General features: G+C 38.2%; 1 protein-coding gene across 2 annotated transcripts; it reads left to right on the top strand.

Moving 5' to 3' along the window:
- Positions 1 to 6,531: 6,531 nt before the first annotated feature.
- On the top strand, positions 6,532 to 14,619 carry terf2ip (telomeric repeat binding factor 2, interacting protein). 2 transcript variants are annotated; one of them, XM_034685936.1, is made up of 10 exons: positions 6,532 to 6,656; positions 7,376 to 7,621; positions 7,960 to 8,105; positions 8,308 to 8,543; positions 9,376 to 9,465; positions 9,577 to 10,266; positions 10,393 to 10,522; positions 10,625 to 10,728; positions 11,979 to 12,425; positions 14,035 to 14,619. In XM_034685936.1, exons 2-10 carry the CDS (start codon positions 7,392 to 7,394, stop codon positions 14,254 to 14,256), a joined length of 2,295 nt encoding a protein of 764 aa, XP_034541827.1. In that variant the 5' UTR covers positions 6,532 to 6,656; positions 7,376 to 7,391; the 3' UTR covers positions 14,257 to 14,619. The 2 variants fall into 2 exon arrangements, with proteins under 2 accessions (XP_034541827.1, XP_034541818.1); XM_034685927.1 differs by having other exon boundaries at positions 9,577 to 10,522.
- The last annotated feature ends 3,627 nt before the right edge of the window (positions 14,620 to 18,246 follow it).

Raw genomic sequence — 18,246 nt, 5'->3', positions numbered from 1 at the left:
GACAGTTTCCCGTCTTATACTATACTAAACTAGCAGTTTATAATACTAGTTAGCCAGTTTCTAGTAATTATATGGTAAGGTAAGCTAGCAGTTAACTTGCCTAGTTAGTTAGTTAGCTTCCTGTCTCTTTCTTTAGCTGAGCTAGCAGTGATCTTCACCAATCTAAACATGGCAACATAACAGATGTTTGCAGCGGCATCTCCTAGCGATAATGCAGTGTGTAGTCAGTGTGCATGTTTGGTTTTTTTTAACTGGTGAGAGACTGAATAGCAGTTTACTTGACTAGTCTGATAGTTTCCAGGCTCTTGGCTAAGCTCAGCTAAGCTAGAAGTTTACTAGACCTAAACCCAAGTTACATGAGTGGTATATCGATAAGGGAACAACCCCATTTTTTTCTATTTAAACCACTTTTTGACAGTGAGAACAACTGTATTTGCATAATGTTTAGTTTTCCAGTCTGCCTGAACAACATTGTCATTGTATCTAAAGATCTGTACCTTTCCACTGAGTGAAGCCTTCCATTACAACAGTTACGTTAGGAGTCTTTTATGGTCCCTGTTTTTAAAAAGCAACATGTCAGAGATTTTAACTTCCCCTCTAAAGCATCTGTGCTGATCATTGGTCAAAATGTGGGTAACATGAGTCTAAAATATGGCATTAAGCTCTAGAGGGACAGCCTGGCAGGAACTTAAAAGACAGGGTCATAGTTTTCTCTGATGTCAATCTTCTAAAAAATTTGAAAAATAAATGAATAGATAATAAAATCAAATCAAGGGGGGCCGTAGGGCACACATGAAGGAATTCCAAAATGGCTCTGCTTGGATAAAATGTGGGCCTTGAAGTGATTCAGGGGATCCCATGTCTAGTTTATTTCAAGCTGCACATCCACAGGGACTATCTGTCTAACAAAGCCTCCTGTGGCTCCCTGTAGATAACCATGAAGCCCCAGGTGAAATCAAGGCTGCCTCATGGATCATTGTTATCAAGTGACATGTTTTCTGAGAATACATACCGATGTATAAAAAGTACATTAACCTGACTGAGATTCAAAATTCACAGAAACTGCTTCCAATTATGCAAACACATATATTTGACTGTAAAGGGTTTGGCAGACAGCATTAGAATGAGTTTTATTTGGAACTATGAATATAAACCACAGTGATTCAGATGTATAGTTTGGCTGACAGGCCTAATGTTCTGTAAAGTAGTGTAATATCTCCCTCTGCAGGCTGAAAACAACCCTTGACATTTTTCTCTACTAGAGCCAAACCAAACTGTTACACTCTCATGACATGGCCACACTGCTTCTCTACAGTAACTGATTTATAGAGGGAAAAAACTCCTATAAATACAGGACGACAGGCCTGGTGGTTTGATGGCTTAAGAAACGGGTTGATTACTGCAGTTCAGAGGTTCAGGTCATGAATGGATCACAATCAGCAATATCTCCTCATCTATCTAATTAATAAAGACTGTTCACAAACATACATTGGCATGAGGGAGTTGCAGCACCTTAGCAGCCATTGTATTGTTTCAGCTGGTTGAGTTGAAAAGGGAGAGAAACAATGGTGGCCAATAACAATAAGCTGTCAGGACTGTGAGGGAGGTAAGGTCGGAGAGGTGAAACAGTAAACAGGTCAGCGCAGTTCCTTCCCAGGACCTCCAGAATGAAGATGAAGACAAGCTAAAGCTGGACCCTTCCAGAAAGTCAAACTTCATTAATGAGGCGCTAATACTGTTGAGACCTGTTGATTAGCTTGGATTGGATTCAAACAGGATCAAATAAAAACATTTTTAACACTACTTAATAAGGATTGGGGGGGATTTATGGGGAACACAATGAATTAGATATTACTAAATTATCAAAGCGAAAGATTAAAATATGTTTGTGTGTTTTCGTTACCTTAAAATATGTGTTGAAATATGTGAAATTGAGAGTACTTGACAGGGCCAAATTTACATGAGATGTTTTACGTGCCAGGTTACCGGCCGACATGTTAAATACTGGTGTTTGTCGTATGAAAGGAAGTGCAATTATAACATTTGAAATGTCAGTTTGTTTTTCCACCCACTAGCATGTCGCAGACATTGCCTGCAGCCCCTGACGCAAGCATTTCTTTCTTGTAGATCAGCAAGGAGTTGGTACTACTCTGGAACGGGTTTCTCTGGCTCAGGGCCAGTTCTTTAGCTGTCGAAACACAAAGAACTGGTTCCAGATTAGGCACTCGCTCCGAACCAGCCCTTGAACCAACCTGGTAGAAAGGGGACATATGAGATTTCAGCCTTAGGCTGGCAAGGATGCAAACACATCACATCACCTGTCAGGTAGTTTTCCGATGTAATCCACTCTACTTGTTCTTGCATACCACAGCACTTCAATAGAAAGGTACATCATTGTGATGTAATGTGACCTGGATTAGGGCACCTCTGTAGTTAATTAACGGTTGGACCAGCATTGTTGAGTCATAAATGAGACATCTAATAGACCCACCATGTTTGAATATCTGGAATACTTAAAAGATTTTTATTTCATTAAATATCTGACAGATTTTGATGAGAAAACTGCTTCATGTCGCATTTCTCAATATTTAAAGTTTGAGTCAGATTACTGTAGGTATAGCCTCACTTAAAGACTTGAAACCAGAAAACAGGCAGCATGCCAGCTCCGTCAGAGAGAAATGAATCCACTTACCTATCCGTTTTTGTGTGGATTCAACAAGTGAGGTTAAATTCAACATTCTGTACTGGATTAGCAGGAAAGAGGAGGCACAGCAATAGAAAACAAAAAGAAAATCAACATAAGAGTGATTTAACTACTATTTTATAATGTAAAACTACCTCTGCAACTCACCACTGCACTTTATCATATTATTTTAGCCTGTACATATTAGTCAAGCCTATTTGTTGTTTCTTTGTATTTATAGCTAAGGTTATTGTTATTATATTTTTATTTTATTTTTTTATTGTAGTTCTTATTCTTATTCCTATTCTGCCTTGTACAAAGAGAGCACAGTTTACTGAAGTCAGATTCCTTGTGTGTTCAAGCATACTTGGCGAATAAAGCTGATTCTGATTCTGATTCTGATTCTGATTCTGATTCTGATTCTGATTGCACTTCCCATAACCATAATTGTCAGCTTGCAATCAGCACAAGAATCTACTCTGTTGTCGGGAAAGGTTTTGTGGGCTTTGGTTAGCATTGCAGGTGAGAGGCAATGCTATCAGCCAGGTTGCTTCTGCGAATGCTTTGGCTGCATCAGTGCAATATGTCAGCGTGCATGGAGGCTGTTCAAAGCTCACAATGGGTGGACATGAAATGACGTCCATTCTGTACACAGTCAATGGGCTCAAACCCTTATTTCAACTTGGGTTTGTCAAGCAGCTTTGGGAGGTTTAGGGAACCGAAATATTCACAGCTGTCCATGAACTTAGTTCAGAACTTCACTTTACCATTTTGGTATGAACATACGTGGGATGGTAAATATATGAAATTAAGGAAACTCATAATTTGGAGGGCCCCCTGCCGGAAGATAAAGAAGCTGCATGCCCACTGACTTCTCTCTGTCTTCTGTGGTGTTTAACGACAGTCAACCTCCAAATAGTTGTAATGCTGCCACTCTGGTGTTAAAGGTCCTTAGTTTTAACCGTATTCACTTCATTCTTGTCACCTGCAAAATACCCTCAACTATCTCTCTTCCCACCTGGTTGTTTGTAATTGCTCAATTTTGGTTTGTATGTTTTGTGGTATGATTGTTAGACATGTTCCACTGTTTAAAAAGGCCACATGGGTCAAATGATAGCTTTAAATGCTTCCTGGTGAAACCACATTGCTACTTACCAGGGGAAAGCTTAACAGACTATAGCTGTCTAGAATATTTGCAATGGGTTAAAAAAAATTAAATAAATAAACAATAACTCTACAACACAATATTAAAACTGGAGTCAGTTTTAATACGCCAGGTTTGAGGAAAAAAAATTAAAAAAGTAAAAGAAGAAGAAAACTAATCTATTGCATCCACCAAGGACCAAGTGGCATTTAATAGTTAATTATTCAGAGTGCCATCCTTAACCAGGAAACAGACCTTGGAGATAACAATGATTAGAAAGGGACCCAACATTAGCAGAGAAACTCATCTTATAATCTAAATTCAACCTGAAACTCAACAGAGTAATAAAATGGAATGCAGAAACAGTTGATCCAGGTCACTATTGTGAATTAAGAGATTATTACAGACTCCTATTAGCATGTTCCCACAACACATTCTCTTATCTCATTCAATTTGTAATATTTTTTTTACATAAAACAATTTAGCGTTTGATGTAGCACATCAGCTTTCATTTTCTGCTACGTAATGAATTGCTGAAAGCAGTGCAGTAGTTGCCGCGCCTTTCACACACACTTGTCTCAGGGGGACAATCAGCTAAACAGAATAATATCTCCCTCAGGATTATGAGTGTTTATGTTCTTAATCCCAGAAATCTAATTTGTCTCTGCTGACAGAAGGTCACAGCTCAGTTGTGTTGTTTGTGCAGAAGTTAGTTTACTGTTCTGTTAACAAAGAATCAAAACACTCTGGGTGTGTGTGGTCCTGACCATGTACATATTTTAAAGTCACCTCATTTTATCATTTTTATTTTCAAAAATGTTTGCTCACATTACATCATATATTGTGTTGTGAACTTGTGATCTTAATACATGGTGGTCATCATATACCATCACTGCCTCAGTTTAATGGTTTGATGGGAGATGGGAAAATTGTGGAATACAGAGAAAGTGTGAGTCTCCAACATGAGGAACAGAAACTTCAAATTACATTGCAAAGGACAGACATGACAGATGTCAGATATTACAAAGAGGTTGCAGAAGAGCTTGGCTGATGTAGAATACTTTTTTGTAGGCTTTTTTGGGGTTTTTAGACAACATGAATTACTTCTGGGCCCAGTTTTCCAAAAACTAATCCAGATCAAAATTATCCAGATTTTGTAATCCCCCTTAATTTTTTTGCTATCCCAGATGAAAGTGATCTTGTAGATTGTGTCCTGGTTTTTCAAAGGCTTTTCAGATAAGATCATTCTGATCCAGATACCACAAGATCAGGATTACACAATCTAGATTTGCAGTCTTTGAATTGGCCAGCATCTGTTGGTCAAAGTAATAATTTCATTAACATGGATGTATATTAAATGTCTCATAAAAAAAATTAAGCCAAACAAACACTTGTTTGTCAGCATACTAATGCTTTTAATGCCCTGGTCACTGACAAACAACAGCAAGAGGACCCCCACTCTTCAGGGGTAGAACCACCCCACAAGAGGCTATGTCTGGTAAAAGACCCCAAGAGTCAACATGGCTATTGAGATCTGACTTTGCTTCAACAGAGGGAAGCAAAGCTTCATATTCTTTGAAGAGAGGCTGAAAGATGCTGGCATTACAGTTTCTGAGGAAGAAATGTAAAATTATTGTTTTTGCATCTAGTTTTCAAATTCTAGTTGAAAATATTTCATGTTTAATTATTTAATTTAGAATGGATATTGTTTTGGTATGGTCTGTGTTGCTTTAGTATGCAAGCATTGAACAAAATAATGATTGAATATGTGCCAAGTGTCCTACATAATAATAATAATAATAATAATAATAATAATAATAATAATAATAATAATAATAACAATAATGATATTAATAATAATAATAATAATAATAATATATAAAGCGCTTTAAAAGATTCTCCAATACACTTTACAAGAAAATAAATTATACAATGGAAAAGCAAAGGAAAACAGTGCAAAAAAAGCAAAGAAAAGCAAGGCAGCAAAATAAAACCAAACAAGACAAAACAGAAACAAAACAAAATAAAAATCAATCAATTATAGGTTAAAAGCCTTTGTAAAGGCACATACATGTCTCTACATCCACCTTGAATCCACCCTGAATCCACCTTTCCAGTGGGATCAGGATAATCCTAATTTTTAGCATCAAACCTATCCTAATCTCCACCTTAGAGTTTCGAAATACCCAAAATCAACATTTGATCTGGAATCTGGGCAGGATTGGATTACCAAATCTGTATCCCACTTTTGTAGGCAAGGCAAGGCAAGGCGCAACTCAATGTGCTTTACATTAAAACATTAAAAGCATTGGAAACATTCAGACAGGCATAAAAGAACATAATTAAAATGACAAATATAATAAAACAGAAAAGAAAATGAAAATTAGAAATATATTCAAAATTACATTAAAATTGTAATTTAAAGCGAGTTAAAATGAGCTAAGATAGGAAGGCAGTGATAAATAAAAGTCTTAATCTTTGATTTAAAAGAGGTGAGAGTTGGAGCGGACCTACAGCTTTCAGGGAGTGTGTTCCAGAGGATCAGGATCCCATCTCTGCTTTTAAAATACCCAATTTTGAGATCTAATCCTATCCAGATCATTCTGATCCAGATTCAAGTTTTTGAAAAACTTGGCCCCGGAGATTTTCAAAATAATAATCATTTTGATCCATACTCCTCACCACAAGGTGGCGATAGTGTGCATGATAGCGGTTTGCCAAACGCCAATCAACTACAAAGGAAGGAGAAGAACCCGGATATGGGATATGTTTTGGATTTGTACACGGCGGGAAGTGTGTCAGTGTCTGTGGAGTAAACACCAGTGGATGGTAAGGTTTAGATGCAGTCATTTATCGAAGCGGGTTTATTTGCGCCTCCATAACTCCTTAAATAAATAATAAATAAATAAATAAATATTTGAACAACAAACGTTACAACAAAACGGGCTAGGTGGAAGCTAATAATGCTAGCTACATAAACTACTGGGACCAACAGGATCCTTTAGATTACGAAGGGGTTTTACGTGTCTACAGATAGCTGCTATGTATAATAAATTCTTAAAGTCAATGAATTGTAAATGTAATGTACATTTATTCAAACGTTACCTGCTGTTACTGGGTAATTCGTTAGCTCTACGCAGTATTTAATGTCATGGGAGTTGAGCTGAAATACATGTTATCACAGCCTAAGATGACATCAATACATTCAAGGTGATTGTTTTGTATCATCAACAATACAAAGCTCAAAGTTAATCAATGTGCTCAAATGTAGAATAACATGACATTTTCTTCGACTTAGTCTTAGTTTAATCAAGAGTTCCAGTTAGATTAATATAGTTGTTGTATAGCCTGCAAAAAAAACTTAAAGCATAACTACTGCAATAGCATGATCTAATTTTTTAAATATGATGTTATAAGCAAGGCTTTTCCTGTCATTTTTTGCCATGCCACTTCTAGTCTCTCGTCATACCTTAGTGGCTGTGCTTAAGCCCCTGGTAACAGAGCACCACCTTTAATGTTTAACATGAATTATTCTGTTTTTTTATCAGGTGATTCATTTTGACCATGCCGTCCAAACAGCAGGATGTGGCCAAATCCAACATCTCCCCCGTGCTGTTCATGTCTTTGGATGGCGAGCCCATGTCTTTCTACCTACGGCCAAGTCTTGTGAAACGTGAGCTCCAGCCGCTCATCACAGCTGGAGGAGGACTGTTGTGTAACACCCAGCAGCCAGGAGCGATCCTTCTGCTTGACCCGGGGGAGAAAGGGTCCATCACACAAGCTACCGCACACAGGTAGGTAAGGTACTAAACAGGGGTGATGTTAAAAAGTGCTTATGGGGCAGAAACATAAGTCAGAGTATGCTCCATTTTGCACTTGGTAAAGGGAACCAGTGGACATAATGTTATGATGTGGTAGATTTTGCTATTTACTGATGATCAAACTGGACTGTCTAAAGGAAGTAAAAGTTGAATCAAGGTTAGAGTAAGGGTCGAGTGCAGGCTTTCTGCAAACGAAACCAATCAGACAGCTACAATCTAAACTGTCTTTCTAAATTGAAGTGGATGTTACTGTTTCAGTAATGAGAAAATATGAAAGCATGGAAATGAGGTGCTGTTTGTCTCCATCTCAGGTATATTTCCACTCAGTATATCCGTGACTGTGTTGAGAAAGACGAACAGCTGGACGTAGAGGACTACAGGTTAAGCCCAGAAGATGTCCCAAATCAGTCTGCTAAACTAAACAGTAGCAGAGAAGGCTCTGCTGCATTCTCAGGAGGTATGATTTAACTTCTACTTTGTTTTTAAAAGGAGCATGCACAGTTTTCTTACATTTAGCCAGTACATTGGTTTTGTTGTAACCCAAAAATAAAAATGTCTTCAGAAGTCGTTCCGGATAAAAAGTATTTTTAACATTGACTTTTTAAACCTGCTAATGTACTTACTGTATATACTTTTTGTCATTGTCTTTTTATCATAAGGCAGGGCTGCTTACACATCTGAAGAGGATGCTGCCATCATGAAGTTTGTCAGTAAGCATAAATCAGAGGTTGGGGGAAACCGGCTCTGGCAGGAGATGGAGAAGCTGAAAGTGACCAGCCACAGCTGGCAGTCCATGAAATACCGTTACAGAGTTCGACTGTCAAAGACACAATCAGATGCTGTGGAGGAGAAAATACAAGAGGAGGAGACCGAGGCAGCAGAAGAAGAGATCAAGGTGTCATACATATGTTTACATACCTTTAAATGAGAGGCACAGGTTTGAGTAAATCTGTTACTATAGGTTGTTTGAATGGCATGTCCAACTCATCACCAAGTGGTTTTGAAGACTGGTTGTGGAGTCCAAAGATGGTGCTTACCATATTGTAAATACTGACTTAACCTAACTTTCAGTCAACCACACAACAGCAAAGAGGTTGAGTTAAGTCAGACCTTAAGCGTCCAGCCCACAGCTGTGGTACCGCCCTCCTGTCTGTCAACTCAGTCATGCCCCTTATCAAAATGTCCTTTTATTGATACAAAAACAACAACAGAAAAACAGTGTGATCATATTAGATATGTTAAGATCATGTCATGATTCACTGACTATCGTTAAAACAGTTATAAGAATTATTTTAAGTTGATATGGAATATAATTTATCATGTGTTAACTGACAACAAGGGCATTCAAAAGCATGCCTTTTTTTTTTGCTTTGATTGTGTTTAGTTGAAAACTGCAAATTAAGACAACATCTAAAATGATATTTTCCAGAGTTGAAGCATCAGCCCTGTTGTGTTAGATTCGTTTTGACAGCCTCAGAACGGGCAAGAAGCCACTGTTGATGTCACAGTTGGAGTAAAAGACAGTAAATTTTTTAATCCTTCCATAACAAATTCCCCCAAAATTGAAAGTGTAAATTGTGTTGTCTATTTTTGCATGAAATGCTGCAACAGACCTCATTCATATACTTTTTTTCCCCAAACAAAGTAAAAGTCCAACTTTGGGTTCCAGATTACTCATCCTCACGTTTTATAGATGTCACAGATGTTTCTTATCTGTCTGCCTCCAGGTGGAAGAAAATCAGGAGACAGATGTAGAGAAACCCTCCAGTGCAGAAGATGCTCCTTCAACACATTCAGCAGAGTCAGACCTGACACAGGTACACCACATTTATAGTTCATAAGATGACCATGATCACTGTAAGACTCAATTAAAGGTTGAATAATTCATGACAGCAGAGCTAAACAGAATGTGTTTGTCATCCCAACAGATAGATCCCCAGTCTGTAGCAGCTGACAGCAAACAACTAGACATTTTTGAAGCTCAGATGCCAATCTCATTGCAAGAAGAAGAAGTGAGCACACAGATAGAGGAACAACTCGCAGAGAGCACAGAACCAGAGACTGAAGAAGCTGAAACCTCCACCACCCCTCTAGAAGACTCTGTTTTAAACTCGCAGACAAATTTCCACCTATCTCTACCTGAGAGCCTAGAATCAGAAACACAAGAACAACACATAGTCAGCTTCACACAAAAAGAATGTGTGCCAGAGGACTCTCCTGCAGCTCATTCTGTGTCCCAGGATGCCTCTTGTCAGGAAAAGCCGAAAGAGAAGCGAAAGCCTGAGCCTGAGCCTGAGCCTGAACAATTACAGCGTCGATTAACACGCCGTCAGCTTCAGCTTGATGACTTATTGGGGCCTGAACCTTACGGCAAAAAACTCAGATCCTCATCTTCCTCTGTATCATCTTCTCCCCGACTCTTGAGGAAAATCAAACCAGGTGTTAGGTCTGCCTTTTGGAGAGACACGACAGCGGAGCAGCCGCCTTCTAAAAGAGCCAGAGGCAAGGGTGCTGCCGCAGTGCAAGACAGTGAGGCTGCAATGCAAGAGAGTGCAGCTGCAGAGCCAGAGAGTGAGGTTGCAATGCAAGAGAGTGAGGCTGCAGTGCAAGAGAGTGAGGCTGCAGTGCAAGAGAGTGAGGCTGCAGTGCAAGAGAGTGAGGCTGCAGTGCAAGAGAGTGCAGCTGCAGAGCCAGAGAGTGAGGTTGCAATGCAAGAGAGTGAGGCTGCAGTGCAAGAGAGTGAGGCTGCAGTGCAAGAGATTGCCGCCGTGTTGGAAGTGATTGCAGCTGCAGTGCAAGAGAGTGCAGCTGCAGTTCAAGGGAGCCGAGATGAGGAGAGTGGACCAGCTAACGTTAAGGAAACAACAAAACCAGGTTAATGCCACAGTAACTAGTGTATGACAACGAAATAATGGACAGCACACATATGTGTTAAATAGTTTGTAATCCACAGATTTCTTTTTATTTGTGTTGCAGATGCAGAATCTATTTCAGTGCCACAGAAAGAAGGAAAGAAAAAAGAAAAGAGAAAGTTGGGGATTCTTGAGGCGGCTACAAAGGAGTTTGAGGATGACAGCGAGGTAAGAGACGGCACGGATATTTGGAAAATGAAAAATATACACACAAAGGAGAGCTGTTGCGCATTAAAATCGCAGTGGAAAACCTAAAACAGAGATGATGAAGAACAGCACAGACACACACACTAAAAGTAGAAGCACATTTTTACCCTTCAATCCATCCCCAAAAGAAAATCACATCTTTTTATTTAGTATTCCTGTATTTTATGCAGTGTGTCTCTGGGATCTTAAAAAGTATTAAAAGTCATTGTGAGTAGTAATAGATCTGTGCTGGGTAAAATCCTGATAAATGTTCAGTATTACCAGACGTTAAAAGCCTATAATTAAGAAACTATTCAAATCTATAGTAGTATGGTATATGAATGTTACAGATATTTTACAGTAACAGTTAAAAACGACATTAAAGTCTTGAAATATGGTGAATAAGTCTTAAAAGGTATGTAATTTGACTAAAGAATTTCTTCATATACCTGTCATGACATACAATCTTCAAATCCTCCTCAACAGCACTGAAATAGTCCGTATTCGGTTTAGTTCATGTAAAAAGTTAAAACAGATTTACTTGATTACTGGTATTCTTCCATCCATCCATTATCTATACCTAGTCGGTGTCATGGGGGGCTGGAGCCAATCCCAGCTGTCATTGGGCGAGAAGCCTGGACATGTCCCCAGCCTATCCCAGGACCAACATGTAGAGACAAACAATCGTTCATATTTAAGCATGTTTTTGAACTGTGGGAGGAAGTCTGAATACCCATTAACATGCAAAACTCCACACAGAAAGGCTCCTGCTCAGTCTGGGATTTGAACCAGGAACCTACCTGTTATTTTTAATGGTATATCTTGCTTCCAGGCAATGCATGATTTCATTAAAGTGAGTCACTTTCTTCATTTTTATACCACCTCCAGCCCTCCACTGATTCATGCAACCACACATTGCACAGCAGACCCAATATAAGTCCATTAGGGTTCTGTGCTCAGGCTTGTGTGAGGACATTTGGATTGTGTAATTGTAGCACGTTTCTTGAGCCATCCCAGCCAAACAAGTCTGTACATGCCCCTGATTAGTAATATACCAGCAAGGGATTTGAGCTGTAGTTTTTTATTTTTATGTCATTATGTCTTGCAATGTGCTTAACTTTTTTATAAACCTTGTTATGGGATCAGAAACGATGGCACATCCACATTACTTTCACATGAAAAATAGTGAATTATCCTCTAAATATTTAAACTGTTTTGTCTCTGTCTCTCAGTCTGATGGGGATGAATCTCCAGATCTACAAAACCAAACTAAAATAGAAAAAATAAAGCCCACATCCTCAGACCCCCCTTCAAACACAGCTGCAGACCCGTCTTCCACACAGTCCCATTCTGGGAGTGTACCCGGCCTCCAGGAAGTTGTGCCAGAAACCCAAAGTCAGGCCTCCACAAGCAACTTCCCACCAGAGACTGTCTGCCCTCAACATGCAACCTCTACACCGGCAGCTCCTGTGGCCATCAATGCAACCAGCAAGCCCCACCTGTTCATATTCGACAATGAATCTCAAGAGGAAGACTCTCAGTCTATCATTAGTAAGGATAGGGTAGTTCCATCAAAAATGAAGGAAACTGTGATTAAAGGCTCTCCTTATTCGCTGACCCAGGCACAGCTGGAAGAGGACAAGCGAAGAGTCACAGAGCTGATGAAGCAGACAAACCAGGTGAGACCACAGGGAGATTTGGACTTCTTTTTTTGCTTGATGTTTCCATTAATTATCTATTATTTCTATTTTATTCGTTCAATTAAGATTTATATACAGGCGAATTGAATCAAATCAACCAAAACAAAGAAAAAGTAATAACTGTGGGTGCACATCAGCTTATGAACCATCTTTTTACATTGAGTCAAGAGTCCAACATTGATGTTAGAGTCAGCAGAGGGCAGCGTCCCCCTTTAGTGCTACAACAGTGATCCACTCCTTTAAGTCTGAGTCAAATTTAGAATTTTTTTTTTTTATTATATATATAGAGAGTGAGAGAGTGAGAGAGTGAGAGAGTGAGAGAGAGAGAGTGAGAGAGTGAGAGAGTGAGAGAGAGAGAGAGAGAGAGAGAGAAATAGTAATCCTAGCTAAGAGACTTCACAGAAAGGGCAAGTCTGCTCTATTATAGATTATTTATAGAGACCCCACATTATTCCACTGTAAGTAAGAACTTGGCAACAGTGGCAGGACAAATTTCCTTTTAACAGGCAGGAATCTTGAGCAGAGCCAGACTCAATGGTGAACAGCCGTCTGCCTTGACTGTGTTGGGCAAAGAAAGAGAGATAGAAGGACAGAGATGGACAGAGACCAACTACACAACAACTAAAAGACATAGCTACGTACATGTCTAATGATAATGGTAAAAGTATGTGTAGTTCTATTTATAACAGTGTTGTAATGATAATGTAAGGAAGAGTGATAATACTGATCTTTATAGTGGAAGTCAACAGGTCTGATACTAACACTTAAAACTATGTAAGGGATAACATACAGGTAGTTATGTGAATTACAACCCAGACAGGGTGAACAGGACCACAACACTAAGTGGAGAGGTCTTGTTCACCTTGAAGGGATAATACATTAACCTGCTTATTACCCAGCTACCAACTGAAACTCTTCACAGGTTTAAACAATATATTGATTTAAATATATTATTCATTTAAAAATATGTATTTATCTATACAGCCTTAGAAAATAGTCCATCTGACTCCATGGTTGGCAACAGCTGGTATCAGCCCACTTGCAAGAGGGATAAACCTAAAACTGAACATTTTAATTCAGTCAAGTTCAATCATCAACCTGCAGGGGTGCTGGTTCAGCTCAGTTGGCCAAGCAGGCACCCCATGTACAGTGTCTGTCGTCCTTGTTACCCTGGATGTAGGATCAATTCCTGCTCCTAACATGATTTGGTGCACATAAACACAGAAATAAACAAAAAATTTAGCCCAGGGTGTTAGCCAATCAGAATGAAGTATTAGTGACTAGTAAGAAAGCAGGGTAAGGTGTTAAAGATGATATAGAGAAGACTGATGATATTAATTATAGCAGTAAGAGTGGAGCCCTCTAAGATTCACGTTAGTGAAGTATCCTTTCCATAGCAAAGATCTCTTGCCAATCTTTCTTTCTATAATCTTTGTCCCTTCTCTTTTATCTTGGTCATTAGATGTTCCAGCATAGAAAAAACTTTGAATACTATGCCTTTTATTTAGCATAATTTCTTTGTTTATCCCTGCTTCTCTACTCTACAGTTGCCGACTGCTCTGAACTCTTTTTTTTTTTTTAATTCCAGGATTTATTCAGTGTGACCAAAGCCCTCTTGAGGACCAGTGGAGACTTCTCAGCTGCCTTAAATCTGCTTTTGAATCCGGGCTGCATTTCAGGACCCTTTTGGGATCGCCACGATGATAATCTCCTGCTCTCAGCTGATCCTGAGGTCCGACAGCAGCTGCAAGAAAAACACGGTGAGGAGGCACTTGTGAAAAGAGTCTTGTTCCTTGAGGTGGAGGGATGAAAATGAAAGAGATTAGTCTAAATAACGAAGAGAACAGAAGAACTGAAAGTCATCTAATATACTACCCAAGGCATTTCTCTGTGCTGTGATTTTTTAAAGACGTTAACCTCTCTGTCGTCTCAGTTTCTTCTGACAAATTGAAAACATAATATTGGAACATTTGGAATGAAAGATTCTTGGATAGTTTTACTTGATACATTTAAGAGAAAATCAGGTTAATGGTATAACTCTGTATGATGACAGAGTACTTCAATGTGTAAAATGTTCTTTTATAAGCTTTTTAATGTTTTTTTGTTTGTGTCCCACTGCATAAAAATGGTTGTAGGTTTAAAAATTGCAATAAAATAAACTCCTTTATATAAATCATGTTTCACAACTTATTTGAACAAATATTAATTAAATAGGTACAATTACAGATAGCAAATTAATGATTATTTTTTAGAAAATATGACCATGAATTCATGTTGAATCCTTTACCTAAATGCCTTTACTGCTCTAACTATCAGAGGAACTATTAGCTTTTACAGGCGAAATTTCTCGGAAATTTGAGATCAGATTTTGGTACATAAGTAAGTGATATTCATTTTATAGTTAACTGAAAACAATATGTGGAAAAAGATATCCACATTCTTAAACAACTAAAATAATGTCTTGAAACTATTTTGAGTGAATACCGACGTATCAATTTGAGTGTAGGGGTCATATTTTTTCCAGAAAACATATTGAACAGGTCGGAAATTCCCTGGGTTACTTCTACACCTTATTCACACATGCACCAAACTCCCGAAAACTTCCCCAAATTCTTGAACATTTTCAGAGTGAGCTGCATGTGTGAGCATTAACAGCCAGATTTTTCACCCTGATTTTAACTTGACTTTTTCTCTGCCAGCATCTTTAAAAAATTTCTACTGGAAGTCGTAGCTGATGTGTAAATGCAGCAGATAAAAGTCTGGAAATTCACTGGGAGCAAGTGCGCAACCGCATGCAATCTTCATGCACAAAATGAAGCAGCTTAATAATGCTGTTCTGTTCACTGCTGCTCATTTTTTCATTCTGTGAATACACCTGATGATATGTAGCATTGATACAAAATCAAAAACTGCCATCATAGCAGAGAAATGACTGTGTGCCATCTTGAATATCTTGCAAACATTGCACCCCATTTAACCCTAGAACACTATTGCCGAGTGATTTTCACCCAAGCAAACACATTTACATGATTTTCGTTATGTTGCGTTTGTCTGAGTGTCATGGGTCTCTAGATAGCTTCAGCATCGTCTTTGAAAGAGTGGGTGTTTCCCTATTCCAAAATCCACTTTTTCCTACAGGCACGTGTTCAGGTGATTTTCACCCTTTTTTTTCCCCGCTCTCCTGCAGCTGTTTGTGTGTCAGGGATACTGTGCCTTCACCAGGGAAGTCTCAAATGTCCCAGGTATGGGTGGACTGAACACCAAGTTTCCAGTTTCATCATTTTTTGTTTTAGAAATTTTTGGTCCCGAATTCCCAATTTTCAGTAATTTTGGAGCACTTTTATCGGTTCCACCCATGATACATTTAAAAAATTTTTTTTAGACATGGCACAGTTTAAAGTAAAAGGACACTACTCTAATTTGTCGTGTATTGTCATATTTTGATATCTTTTGATCACAAGTACTTTTTAATGGGTATATTATATAGGGTAAAAAACACCCAGCATTAGGGGTTAATATCATGTCCTGCCTCCTTAAAACCCCCTTCTGTCTGTCAGGGAAAATTTCACACCATGGGGAATGTGTGAACAAGGAACTTCCTGAAATTTTAGACAAGCTGTCCTGTTGTTTTTTTTTTCAAGAAAAATGGGAAGTTATTAAATTGATGACTCATTCTATAATCTTAACTTTATATGTGCAACAATTACATGAGGATATGTATTGCTTATTGTGGCAAACAAACTAAATGAGCACAATTAAAGCACTTAAACTACAGCAAAGACTGAGGATAAATTATCAAGGAAAACTTTTATACACATGGCACATTTACAGATAAGTTGTTAAAGCAGTGGGAACAAAGTGAACTGTAACATGATCTTTACAGTTATGATAAAGGTGTCATAATTACAAAAATAACTGGGGTAAAAATATAGAAGAGATATTATTATTTTTCTGTGGAAAGCATCAATGTAAAGAAGATACTAAGTCATGACTTGTATCCAAGTCACCATTTTATTTCATTTTCCCCCGGTATCAATTGAGTACATTCATTATTTTTTAAACAATGTTCCCCAGACCCACATGAATACATTATATCAATAGTTTAAACAAAAGAACAAAATCTAATAGATAAAAGCAATTAAATTAAAGCAGACAAATGAACCTCTCATAGTGAATTGAACAGGATGCTTCCTGTAAAACAGTTCAGTAGATTTTACCCAAGTGAGTATTGCTGCACCTTTTATCTCCTGCCATGTTTATGAAATTAAACATATCCAATTATGACATGTAACAGCACACAGGCACATAAATGAACATGTAAAACTGTATGATGACTCAACAGTTAAAACGACCACATAAACCCAGAGCTACACTGATTAAAAACCAATCATATAAAACCCTCACACATCAACCAACGTACACACAGGTCCGACACTGTAGCTCGATTTGAGTAAGAACCCGTTAAATGAAGCAAAACATACCAAGGTCTCCGGTAAGTAACAGCACACCATTTATCCCTGGATTTAAAGCAACTACATGTTTAATCGTAAGATCTCTAAAGAAGGCCTCTGATCCAGCTACATTCATTAAGGAGGGGTTTTCTACAGCTTTGTCAGGTGGATGTGGTGGAGATCTGACCTGGTTAGGAGGAAGAAAATGGCAAGTTTGTTGACATTTTTGAATTTTAATGAGGTCAACACATCTGTGGGAGTCAGGGACAAACACTGAGAGAGAGACTTGCTTGATTTTAGAGATGTTCTGATAACATTTGTCCTTCCAGATACTGATATCTTAAATATCTTTGAACAGCTCCACACTACTAACCCTGTGTGGAAGTAATATGGCTATTGTTTGTATTGCCTGCCTGTCTTTTGCATAACTACCTCTTAAGATGATTTTAACTAAAAGAGAAAATATACAGCCTTACAACACACTGTTTTATGTTTGCTATTGTTCAACATAAATCACCTGAAATCAGTTTTTCTTTGCAGCTCTTTAACAGAAAATGCCTGCAGCAGTCTTGGCATGATGTAAATAACATATTTGTGTGAGCAGCTGTTTTGAAAAGATGAAAAAAACCTGTTTGTGGAGTGCTGAATAATAAATGATGTTTTTTCTGATTAGTGTATGAACAGGTATGCCACTCTAGATACAGTGTTTGAGGCTGTATAAGGCATTTCCAGCTGTCAGAATAACTCTCCTTGATTCACATCTTTGACGTGTCTGTAGCTTTACAGTAGTCGGCTAGTTAGTGCGATGGTCAGACTGTCGAGGGCTACGAGCTTCATAAAGAAATACAATGAAACATGTGAGTCCTGCTGTTTGTGGATGTCCCAGCCCTACAATCAATAAATAAAGCTTTTGATATGATTGATATAAAGTACAGTACCAACACAAGAATGGCTCTTTGTTACTCATCAGGCTGGTTGTCATATCAATGCAAACATAAAACAACATACAGGTTCTGTGTGAGTGATACTTCACTCTTGTCTTATATCATCAGTTAGTTTGTGTTATGGGTTATCTGATCCGGTCAATGAGTGACCAAACTTGTGGAATTAGTTTAATAGTATTGCAAGTTAAGAATAAACATTGTGGCAGAGGCATACTTTTTTGGTTAACATAACATGATTAAAAAACAGTGGAAAATATATTATCTGCTTCAAATACAGTTAATGATTATGATAGACACTTGAGATTAAAAACATGGCGCGCATCTGCGTTGCAGCTATTCGGTTCAAAAAAATAAAGTTATAAAAAAACACCCATAGCTTCTTTTTCTCCACACAAACATGCTGAA

Source organism: Notolabrus celidotus, chromosome 1 (genome assembly GCF_009762535.1).
Source record: "Notolabrus celidotus isolate fNotCel1 chromosome 1, fNotCel1.pri, whole genome shotgun sequence".
In the NCBI taxonomy this organism is placed as follows: Eukaryota; Metazoa; Chordata; class Actinopteri; order Labriformes; family Labridae; genus Notolabrus; species Notolabrus celidotus.
This window is presented reverse-complemented; position numbering and strand designations above follow the sequence as displayed.